Here is an 11,728-nt window from a genome sequence, read left to right as displayed (position 1 = left end):
TTATGCATTTTTCTTTTCCTAGCTATACACATTATTTTTCCCCTTCATACATATCCATCTAGGATTGCACAGCCCAGAAAGCCCTCTTACATTCCATGATTCTATGGGAGGATTTTTTTTTCTTCATTTATTTTCATTAATATCTACACTATTCTTTGAATTACAAATTCAGCACACCTCATTTTTGTTCATAGTTCTCGAGCTGTGATAAATTCATGACTTTTTTTTTCTTTAAGGCAAACATAGTATCTGAAAGGTAAATGTATTGCTGTCTTCCTCTTAGTTCCTGCAATGTGGATTGGCTTTTGAATTTAGTCCACTTATAAAACCCTGGTCCGAACACAATGCTTACTGGTTCTTCTTCAGAAACATTGTTTTTTTTTAAAAAAAATGCAGTGGGATGAGCACATCACTCAGGTAGATTGCATGGATCCTGAATTAATCTAAGGACATTTGTGTAAGTAAACTTGCTCATCACTTCTTTTTCCATCTTCCCTGATTGATAGGCACTTCCAGTATGATGGCTGGAGGTCTTCAGCTATTTCCAGAACTGGTTCGGCCCATGAAGCTGGGGAATTCAGTTTCCCCCCCAAGCCTTCAGGCTTTACTAACCCATGGGCTTAATCATTTTGCTACTGCCAGCAAAAGAAGAGTGATTGAATGAATGAATGGTTGAGTGTTGAACCAACATTTAGGTAAAACTGTCACTCAAAGCACTGCTCTCATCAGGATTATTAATAGGATTCTGGCTATATGGTTATTTTAATTTTCTGCCAGAGGTCATGCCAAGATTCATTCATTCATTCATTGATTCATTCATTCATTGATTCATTCATTCATTTGGACACATTCTGCACAAATAGCCAAAATAATAGTAATAGCAGCACCCACAACAGAGAAATGGAACAGTAGGCTCCTGCAATAGAAATCTGGACAATCCTATTGGCAAAAGCTTTGCTTTTTTCTCGTGCTCTCCTCTCCCCCCCCCCCCCCCACTCCTTTAGACTTTTATTCAGAGAGATTTTGTTTTCTAATCACAGGCTTTGGGGAGGTGAGAATCTGACAAGATACCAGCTGTGTTGGGAAATGTGTGATAGGCAACAGTAACAAGGTTATTCCTTGTTTAATGCTGAATTTAGCAGAACAAATTCCTTAACCTGACCCCATGGTGTAAGGCTGCATGCCGTTCTGGGATCATGGTATAGAAGCAATCAATGCAAGTATCCTGTGGACACATGTGGAGAATATAAACTCTAATACTAGAATCATGAAATGGAAAGGGGTTTTCTGGACCCATTAGTCCAACCCCAGACTGATCGAGGAAATTCAGAATCGTAGTACTTTCAAGAGCTGGAAGATCCCACCAGCCCCTGTTCAATCAGTTCCACTGATGCATTGTCAACTTGCGTAGTTCCCTCTTCTCCCTTATTTGGATCTGGCTGGAGAGATGACTCAGGGACATCTGTATTTTTTTAATAAAAAGTCTTTATTCTTCAACAACTTGTTCACTTCAACAGTAATGACAGGCTCCGTCTATTGCTTAAGGAACATTGTGCCTCTTTTATTCCCATTGAACCATAATAAATACCCTTCTATTTGCTTAGGGGTGGAACTCAAGTCTCTGTAACCCCACCTCAATGGAATACCTGATCCCTCAGGCATACTTGTAGCTGATCTTATTGGGGAGGGTGGAAAATCCAGCCCACTGGTGGCTCCCATACATTCTTGCTTGCATTTTGGCTCATCCTCGGTCTGAATGGGCTCGTCCCACGGGGCTTCCCAGGATGGTCTGCCCTTGGTTTCTTCTCCCTTCTTTGTGCCTCATGTTGCTGCCACTCTCTTAGCTTTCTCCTTTATTCTCTCTCTTCCGTCTCGCCCCAGTAAGGATCTATAGATCCTTCTCTTCCCTCCTTCTCCTTAGTAGTAGGATAGTGGTAGCTTTATTCAATCTCAATTTTGACAGGTGCCACGCCCCCTTTTGGGACCCTGGACCGGAAGGGGAGGGACTTCCGGCGCCTAGGCTGGACCCAGGCCCCTTCCGGCGGAAGGGGTGGTCCGAACGGTGACGTCAGGGGTTGTGGGGGTCCCCATGGGCCTATAGGGGTCTTTCCCTAGAGTCCGGGGTCCCCCGTGACCCTAGGGGTGCCTGAGGATTGGACCCCGAGGGGTTGTGCCACCCCACGACCCCGTAGGCCAATGGGGAGCGGTTGGAGGTCCTTGGCTAGAAAAGGGGTGGTCGTAGACCATGTCTCGGCTTGCCCCAGCCCCCTGCGTGACGTCAGGGATTTCGGGGGCCCCGTGAGCCTATAGGAGCCTTTTCCTAGAGGCAGGGGTCCCCCGTGACCCTGGGGTGGCCTGAGGATTGGTCCCCGAGGTTGCGTGCCACCCCGCGACCCCGTAGACCAATGGGGAGCGGTTGGAGGGCCTTGGCTGGAAAAGGGGTGGTCGTAGGACATGCCCCGGCTTGTCCCTAGGCCCTGCAAGGGTGGGAAAGCCCCGGGGAGTTTGCTGAGAGGCTATAAAAACGTGGTTCGGGGACACTTCTGCGCGCTCTGTCAGCTCTTTGCAAAGGTCCTGCGGTTTTGTAGACATGGCGGAGAAGGAGAACAAAGCTCCGGAGCCCGTCCATAAGCCAGAGGAGCAAAAGGTCACGGCCTGCATGACCCTTTCCAAACCCCGAAAGCGTTACATGAGTTCAGATTCCGACAGTGAAAACGGCCCTCCAGGAGCATTAAAACGGCTTGAAGAACCTGACGGACAGTGTCATCCTAGGAAAACATCATGTTATAATGAGAAAACTTCTGAAACGCAGGTAGGTAACCCCTGGGGTAAGGTGTTGATAGAGGAGCGCTATAGATGTTTATTACGTGTGCTAAAAACCCCTTTTTTGAATTTTTTTTTTTTTTTAGGAGATGCGGTACTTCCAAGCCGGAGGCTATTCTCTGAAAAAACACAAGGACATGCAGGCCCTTACAAGGGCCTGTCTCTTCGCAATGCTAAAAGACGCTTTGTCTGAACATCTGATTCAAAGGTGCTATGGATGCCAGGAAGATCTGTGTGGGCAACAAGCGCACCCGTGCATAGGTTGGAACGATGCTGACTATTCCAAGATGTTGAACGAGATATGTTCGAAACTTTGCTATAAAAAAGTTATCCTTGTTATCACCATTACAGCTTTCCAAACTAAGAAGCTCTGCATGACAAATCGAACCTTGATCTACATACACAAGATTATTAAAAGCTTAACAGCTTCTGACGAGTCATATAACTTTTTAAAAAGACTATTGAGGTCGACAGATGAACAATATCTAGACATTGTTAAACGAACACTACAACAAGTATACGATTGTCATTTTTACTGTTGTCCAAACATGCGTGATTGAATAAAAACAAAAACAAAAAATGTATAATTTTTGTAATATACTGATTTGTTTTTAATAAAGAGCATTTATTGTACCATACATTGATCATATTAGTGCTAATGGCTGAGCAGGATGCACGGGAAAAATTACTGCACAATATCTATTACACACCCTCAGCAGCGGGGAGTTTTGGAGGTCTCAAGCCTCTCTTTAGGGAGGCCAAAAAACAGGTCAAAACCTTGAAGCTCGGAGATGTTTCACGATGGCTGTCTGATCAGGATGCCTATACGTTGCATAGACCTGCTAGAATTCATTTTAAAAGAAATAAGACCGTGGTTTCCAAAGTAGATGCTCAATGGCAGGCAGATTTGGTTGATATGCAACAATATGCCCGGCACAACAATGGTTACAAGTATATTCTGGTCTGTATAGACATTCTGTCTAAGTACGGCTGGGTAAAAGCGCTCAAAGGTAAAACAGGCAAAGAAGTGGCCAGCGCCTTTGAAGCCGTTTTCAAACAAGACGGGAGAAAACCTGACAAAATACAGACGGATCGTGGCGGTGAATTTCTAAACAAACCTGTAACCGGTTTATTCAAGAAATATGGAATACTGCATTTTGTCACCAATAATGAGGTCAAAGCGGGGGTTGTTGAGAGGTTTAACAGAACATTAAAAACAAAAATGTGGAGGTATTTCACGGCTAAAAACACCTACAGGTATGTGGATGTATTGCAGCAACTCCTTAAAAGTTACAATCATAGCATTCATAGAACTATTAAATGTAGGCCTGTAGATGTGAATCATCATAATGACCTGTTGGTCTGGAAAAGAGTCTATGAGCCCTCTGTTGGAACCAAAAAAGAAGTTTCAAAACTCAGAAAAGGGGACCTTGTGAGGGTTTCTAAAAGCAAAGGCGTATTTGATAAGGGGTATGAGCAGAATTTCACCACCGAGATATTTATCGTAGATCGTGTTGTCAAAGGTAAAGAGAGGCCTGTATACCATCTGACGGATTATGATGGGGATGCCATAATCGGTACTTTCTATCCTGAAGAATTGCAGAAGATCAATGACCGGGAAGATCGACTGTACAGAATTGAAAAGATTTTGGACACAAAAGGCCGTGGTCGAAGAAAACTCCACTTAGTGAAGTGGTTAGGTTGGCCTAGCAAGTTTAACAGCTGGGTGTCTGCCTCAGAGATTTCTAAGGTTGTTTAGGCGCTGAGAAGCAAAATGGGGGATCATGGTTTTTACATCACACTCCCGAGTAATGCCTGTAAGAAGGTTTTTCCTCAAAATACAAACGCCAGTTATACGACAATGTTGCCCAAACCCTTAGATTTGATCGGTGTTTGGGAAGTTGGTCTAGCAGAGATACAGTATCCTCGGAGTTGGTACACACTCCTTAAAAATACACCGTTTTCAATTTTTGAGGGGCCAAAGAAATGGACCTTTCATTTACACAGGGGCTATTACAAGGACATTCCTGATCTTCTGAAGAACATGAATGATACGATAAAACAAGCTATAGACCTACAAGAAACGTGGTTGACCTACGACACCGTCATGGGCAAAGTTAGATTCACAGGCCCTGAAAATTACTTATTCTCGGCGGGGACGGAGTTAGCCCACATTTTGGGGGCCCCTCCGTATGTGGCTGTCAGGAAAATACCGCATGCTGCAGACATTAACGGCGGTTTCAGCTCCTTGTACGTCTATACAGATATCATCGAGCACCAAATCGTGGGAGACCACTCTGTACCTCTGTTACGCTGCATCCCCGTCAAGGGAGAAACCTACGAATGTGTTACAATTACTTACGACAAGCCGCATTACGTGCTGATGAGCAAGAATCACATCAACACAATAACCATTGAAATAAAGACGGACCAGAACCAACCCGTGCCATTCACTCTGGGGAAAGTTGTTGTGCGGTTGCATATTCGCCCCCGAAAGGGTTGTGTTTAGAAAGAGAACAGCAGAACGTTAAAATGGTGGTGCTGAAAGACTACGGAGATGTCAATGTTTATAGGGCGTACTATAAGGCCCAGGCAGGGCGGGGCATCCCTGGCTTTCACGGATCTGTAAACATGTACGGGGCGGGGCTGGGCGGCATTTTTCGTGGATTGTTCCGAAAGGCTGTTCCCCTCTTGAGGAGAGGCTTTGAGTTCATTAAGCCGCACCTTAAGACCGCCGTGCATAATATCGCCGGAGACGTCGTGGGTCATGTTATGAAAAAAGTGAGACCCCAAGAAGGCTCAGGACTCACATACCTGAAAAGAAGGGGTGGAGTTAAGCGAAAAGCGGGTCATCTACGCCTAGGTCCTCCTAAACGGTTAAACAGCGGATTACCACCCAAAAAACGTCAGAAGCTTGAGAGCAAGAAGAAGAAAGCAAGCCGTAAGATTAGGGGTCTGAAGCGCGTCCGCGGAGACATCTTTTAAAATGGCTTTCATTCACAGCTCCTCCGAAGAGTGTGCCAAATCTGAATTGGATATTTTTCAACTATCGCCTACACAAACCAGCGTGGAAAGCTGTATGTATATAGAAGTCCCCCCTCTAGCGGCCATAACCCCCAACGGTCAAATAGAATTTTATGTAACAGGCAACAGTGAAGATTATCTCGATTTAAACAATACCTTGCTCTACGTGGTGTGTAAGATCACAAAAGCAAATGGGACAAACATCGCCGCGGATGCTAAAGTGGGTTTTGTAAATTATCCCATTGCAGCGCTCTTTAGCCAACTGGACGTCACCCTTGGGGACCGGCTCATCAGTCAGAGTAACAACTGCTACCCCTATAGGGCCATGATAGAGCTGCTTATGAATTACGGCTCCGACAGCATGAGTACCCAATTCGCGGCAGGCGGGTTTTATAGAGATGGTTATACAGCCATGGAACAAACCACCGTAGCCAACAACACTGGAAACTGGGGCTTTAGAATGAGAGCAGAACACACAGGGAACAGCAAGAAATGGAATCTGATGGGGCCGTTGCATAATGAGCTATTTTTTCAGGAGAAAATGTTACTGAACGGTGTAGATGTGAAAATCAAACTTACCCGTAGCAAGGATACGTTCTGCCTGATGAGTGGTGATGATGGAGAGAGGTACAAAGTGGATATTTTAAACGCCTCTCTGTTTGTCAAAAGGGTGAAAGTGTCCCCGGGGGTGCGCATAGGACACGCAGAGGCTCTTCTTGCATCTAATGCAAAATACCCCGTTGAACGCGTGGGAATGAAAGTGTTCAGTATACCGGCAGGAAGCCTTGTGTGCAATCAAGAAAACCTTTTTCTGGGACAGTTGCCGAAACAGCTCGTCATTACTTTTGTTGACAATGATGCTTTCAGCGGAGCCTATGACAAAAACCCTTACAATTTCCAACATTTCAATGTTAATTTTATCGCCTTGTACGTTGATGGGGTGCAAGTTCCAGCAAAGCCCCTCCAGCCGGATTATGCAAACGGCCTTTATGTCCGAGAGTACATGCAGTTGGTACAAACCTCCGGAAAAGCCATGAAGGACCAAGACATTTTCATCACCCCTAACGAATTTGGACACGGATACACCCTATATGCCTTTGATCTGACACCGGATCATGGCTGCTCGGAACATTATTCTCTGATCAAGACTGGAAATCTTCGAGCAGAGATCCGCTTTGCCCAACCCCTAGCGGCAACTATTAACATGCTCTTATACGGGGTATTTGACAACGTGATTGAAATCAACCATAGCAGAAACGTCCTCTTTGATTATATGTGAACATGAACACGCTGCAGCTATTAAGCGTATTACAACGAGATAAGACCTTTCTAGATGTCTATCCCTGCGACCTTTTACCAAGGGCCCTTGTTACCAAAAGACCTACCGGAATAGTGGTGAACACACACCCCCACACGATGCCTGGGGAACACTGGCTGGCCCTCTATCTACCAGTTAATGGTCCTGGAGAGTTTTTTGACTCATACGGCATAGACCCGGACAACCCGCGGATACCTGAAACAATTACAGGTTTTTTATGGCGTCAGGGCAATGAAATAATATTCCAGAAGAGACAGCTACAACACCCTTCGGCAGTGACCTGCGGCTATCACTGTGTGTTCTTTTTACAGAACAGAACAAAAGGCCTGAAGTTTGATCAAATTTTAAAGTTGTACTCGGATGATACTACCAAAAATGACCGCATGGTTGTAGAGTTTGTCAAGAACAGGAAAATTCAAAGAGCACCCCCCGCATGCCACCCGTTTCATCATATTCAAGCCTGCGGACCCCTGTGTAAAACATAAAAAATGTAAGCTGTGCATAAATAAAATAAAAGACAAACGTTAAATGTTTTATCTGTCATGGTTTTTATTAATGTATTTTATAAAGTGAGCCATTCAGGCTTCTTGACCACGGGTCTCCAAGGGGTTGTTGGAAGCTCCTTGACGCGCAGCCATTCCGGTCTCTTGAACTGTTTCTTGGGTCGGACAACAGCGGATGTGGCAGGCGGGGAGGAAGAAGACGGCGGTGCTGTTTTCAGCGCTTCTAATTGTTCTCTAACGGCTGAATTTCCCGCGATAGATGTGGGGATGTTCAGTTCGGCCAGAGCTTTAAGAAAAACGTCCCACCCCTTGGGTTTTCTCTTATCAGAAAGGGTTGTAGACTGGGTGATGCCTCTGACCAGGTCCAGAATATTAGAGCCAGGTAAGAGCTCCCCCCGGTACCGGAAGGCCCCTTTGTCATCCCATGAAGAGATGTCTTGATGTCGCCTTAATTTACTTAGCAAAATCTCTGCATTTTTCTTGTAACGGTTGGGCAGACTGTCTAACACCTCTTGAATAACCTCGGGTAGGGCCTCTTGAGGGACCGGTGACGAGGGGGGAGGAGCGGCGGGCTGTGGGGGCGGTTGCATTGTTTTTTCCATATCCTCCTGCCTGGTCAGCGTTAAAAACCTCTGTAGAACGCCATTGTAAAGCTTAGCTTTTTCATACTCTGACAAGTCTGACCTTAAGAGAATCTCTCTCATCTCAGAATCCAAGCGTCTGACCGTGGTGGCCCTGATGTTTTCTGGTACACCCCTCAGCTCTTGTAGCTGAGCACTGGGGACCAGATACATCTTTTCAGCATAATCCATTACTTATTAGTTAAAAGACTGGTTATTAGAGGGACAGCGATACCCAATAAGGGTCCCAGGAAACCTCCAGACTGCTTCACCAGGTATTTTTTCCGCCGTAGGGGTACCCTCTTGTTACTCAAGGTTTTAATTAGTGTTCGTTTCTTCTTTAAAACACGTACCTGATTAGGCGTTAGAGCTATCTTTCCTTTTAAAGTATTCAGAGCAATCTCTGAAATGGCAGTGACCAGATCATCCGAAGCAGCACATAAAATGGCTTTTCTCTGCCGCAGGGGGGCCTTAATAAGGAGCTTCAAAAGTGGCAGGTTTCTCCTTATACGTTCAGACATGTTATCCGACTGCTGAATCGGCTTCAATGAAGAAAAGGGTTTCAAAGCAGCCGTCTTTTGTTGCCTGTAGCAGATTTCTTCAAGGTATACACAGCAGGCCAGTCCGGTGGGAAAAGGCCTGTTCTCAGTCTGTAAGGTTCAGGGGTATTGGCGTTTAAATCTACCAACAGATAACCGTGAGGAGGAGTTGTGGCATCTGCAAAAGCTTCCATGAAGAACTGTACATTTCGCGGATACATCTGACGGGCTAGTGTGGCAATTTGCTGCTTATCCCTGGGGTTTTTAAAGAGGACTAAAAACTTTGCGTTCAGACTAATGGATCGGGCAGATTTTCCCTGGGAAAAAATGTTCTGAGTAATTAAAAAAACACTTACGTTCCTGTGATGCACATATTGTGTAAATAACTTTTCCACTTCCTTATTATCAGAGGCAGACTGCATCAAATCGTCTAAAATCAAGAAGTTTATTTTAGTGGGGGGTAACAGAACATCATCATCAAACTTTTCCGGCAAGCCTTCTACAAAATGAATACAGGGATATTTACAGAGAAGAGTCTTATATACAGGTTGCCAGCATCCATAACACCAGATAATATTTTCAGGCATGTCAGAAAATACATTGCGCGCGTTGTCAAGCATATTCTTAATAAAAAATGTTTTTCCACAACCACTGGGTCCTGCTAGGATAGCTGAAAAAGGATGAACCCACAACGTATTTAGTTCAGTAGCCATAAGGTAGGGTTTTAAAGTCTTCGACAATCACTCTTTTGTCATAAACCACCTTTTGAGTTTTCCTTAAAAGCTTTGTATGAATCAACCACTGCCGCTTATCCCTGACAATGCCTGGCTGCTCTACCACTATTTCACGGAGCGAACCATCTCGGTTGTCAGAAGCGTACGTAAAAACCAAATCCTTGAGACTGTCAAAATTAATTTTTTCAGAGTTAGTCACATTCAGTGTGATCCCTTTGACCTTCATGCACGCACTACCGTCACAGATTTTATACCCGTACGTTTTTGGTCCTCCGGACACAAATTCTGTAATATGCATGCCTTCAGGAACCTCACTCGTGAGGTCCCCCAGGTAGTCCCCTAAGGAGGGTTTCCATTCACCCTCCCGTTGTACAAAAATAACAGAGTCAGTATCGTGATAAAGAACTCTATCCTGCAGTTTGTCAAGCAGGTTGTAAAGCTCAAGACGTGCATAAGCTGTGGTAAAGCAGGCTATGAATTCATTTTTCCTACCCTTGGTGGTTAATCTGTCAGTCGCATGTTTCCATGACACACAGACAGCATCATCCGCCAAAAATTCAAACATGGACACTTTGTAAGACTCTGAAAATAAGAGGTTGAAATATTCATCCGGATCTCTGACCACCTGAGTGTTAGGCAGATTCGTTCTCTGACCAAACTTACCCCACAGAGAGTTTAGAAACAGCTTGGCAATCTGTCTTTTTGCGGGGTTTACAGCAATTTTATCTTTACGTAGGGTTATACCCTCTTTCTGTTCATAATCAGCAATATATTTGTTTTTATCTGCCTCGCTGACACACCACGAGGGATAGCCTGATGCCTCCTGTTTGTGGCGAAGGTGCAGCTTCATGTAATCTGAAAACAGTTCATCCGATCTGTTTTCAAAATGCCATACCTCAAAGATTTTCACAACCTTGTACCCCTTATTTATGGCTACATTCAGTTCTATAGTACACCAGGTCCCCGTCAAAGCTCTCTCCTCATCGGTATGTTCACAAGGGGTTCTCTGGCTGCTTTCTGCACAGGCGGCACACAGCACAAACATAAGTTTTCCACCAATCCTGGCTGGCAAAACTGGAAAAAAGAGGCCTCTAGGTGGTGAGATTTTTGCCTTTACGATACCAAAGTAGGCAGTCACAGGCTCAAAATTCTCATATATGATTTTGGGGTGCCCCAGAGGGTACTCTTTAGTTTTGTTGACATAGGGGTAAAGGCTGGTAAAATCATAGTAAAGAATTTGCTCTCCCGGTTTAGCTCTGTAGTACAAACGGATCGCGTTTGTACGACCCCCAAAGAGAGCATCCCTAGGTGCTAAGGGATCTGGAAAATCAGCTGTAGCAAGGTAATTTTTGACATCGTTGTCGTTTCTCACCATCTCTTTCCATTCGTGCTCCCAAATTGATCTGACTTCAAAGCCCTTGCTTCTCAAAACGGCTGTCCTTTCCTGTGTGGCATTGAAAAGAGCCCCATAGGTTTTCCCTAACAGAGGATTCCAATCCTCAGAATGGTAACAGAGGGCACAGCCGTGGAAAAAACACCCCAGGAACTCTAAACATATGCCCCTGCCAACACTTACTCTGATTAGCACTTCTCTTAAAGGTATATCTATGAAACAGGGCCCTGTCTGTCCTTGGTATATTGTAGCTAGTCGATGGCACCACAGCTTGATTTTGTGTAAAAAATTCATTATCATCAGAGTTGCGAAAATATTTCTCTGAAAAAGAAACAGTATTTCTAAATCATTAGGGATTTTAAAAGTAAAAAAGTCCTCCTTAAACCCCCAATATGTTAATGAGCTTACCCAGGGAGTCATCGGATGCTGGGCTATTTTCCTTGGAATTCCCGGCTGTAGAGAACAGAAACATGTTAGGGCATGCCTGATGAACATTTGACATCCCTGTTTTTAAAAACTGCAAGATGGATGCTATTGAATCACAGCTGTATTGTCTGGTTCTAAATTATCTCAAAATTAATTGCAGAGAATCTGAAAATACAGAGGCTAAATCAGAAATGAGTCTTCAATTAAAAAATCTAGACTCTTTGATTCAAATACAATTGGAAGGAGACATAAAAGAATTTTTGGCGAAAATACAGATAAGCAGTCTGTCAGATGTTAATTCTGCAATTTTTTTAATTGGACAATACGTTTTTCAGGATAAAATTAATT

At 44.4% G+C, this 11,728-nt stretch overlaps 2 protein-coding genes across 2 annotated transcripts; one reads left to right on the top strand and one right to left on the bottom strand.

The window, feature by feature from the left end:
* Positions 1–2,202: 2,202 nt before the first annotated feature.
* On the top strand, positions 2,203–3,461 carry LOC140705576 (uncharacterized). The gene is made up of 2 exons (XM_078390103.1): positions 2,203–2,812; positions 2,910–3,461. The coding sequence occupies exons 1-2, from the start codon at positions 2,591–2,593 to the stop codon at positions 3,381–3,383; spliced, it is 696 nt and encodes a 231-aa protein (XP_078246229.1). The 5' UTR covers positions 2,203–2,590; the 3' UTR covers positions 3,384–3,461.
* A 5,075-nt stretch (positions 3,462–8,536) lies between these two features.
* On the bottom strand, positions 8,537–11,635 carry LOC140707725 (uncharacterized). The gene is made up of 2 exons (XM_078390098.1): positions 11,363–11,635; positions 8,537–11,275 (listed from the first exon to the last, which is right to left on the bottom strand). Exons 1-2 carry the CDS (start codon positions 11,447–11,449, stop codon positions 9,530–9,532), a joined length of 1,833 nt encoding a protein of 610 aa, XP_078246224.1. The 5' UTR covers positions 11,450–11,635; the 3' UTR covers positions 8,537–9,529.
* Between the last annotated feature and the right edge of the window lie 93 nt (positions 11,636–11,728).

Source organism: Pogona vitticeps, chromosome 3 (assembly GCF_051106095.1).
Source record: "Pogona vitticeps strain Pit_001003342236 chromosome 3, PviZW2.1, whole genome shotgun sequence".
NCBI classification, from domain to species: Eukaryota; Metazoa; Chordata; class Lepidosauria; order Squamata; family Agamidae; genus Pogona; species Pogona vitticeps.
This window is presented reverse-complemented; position numbering and strand designations above follow the sequence as displayed.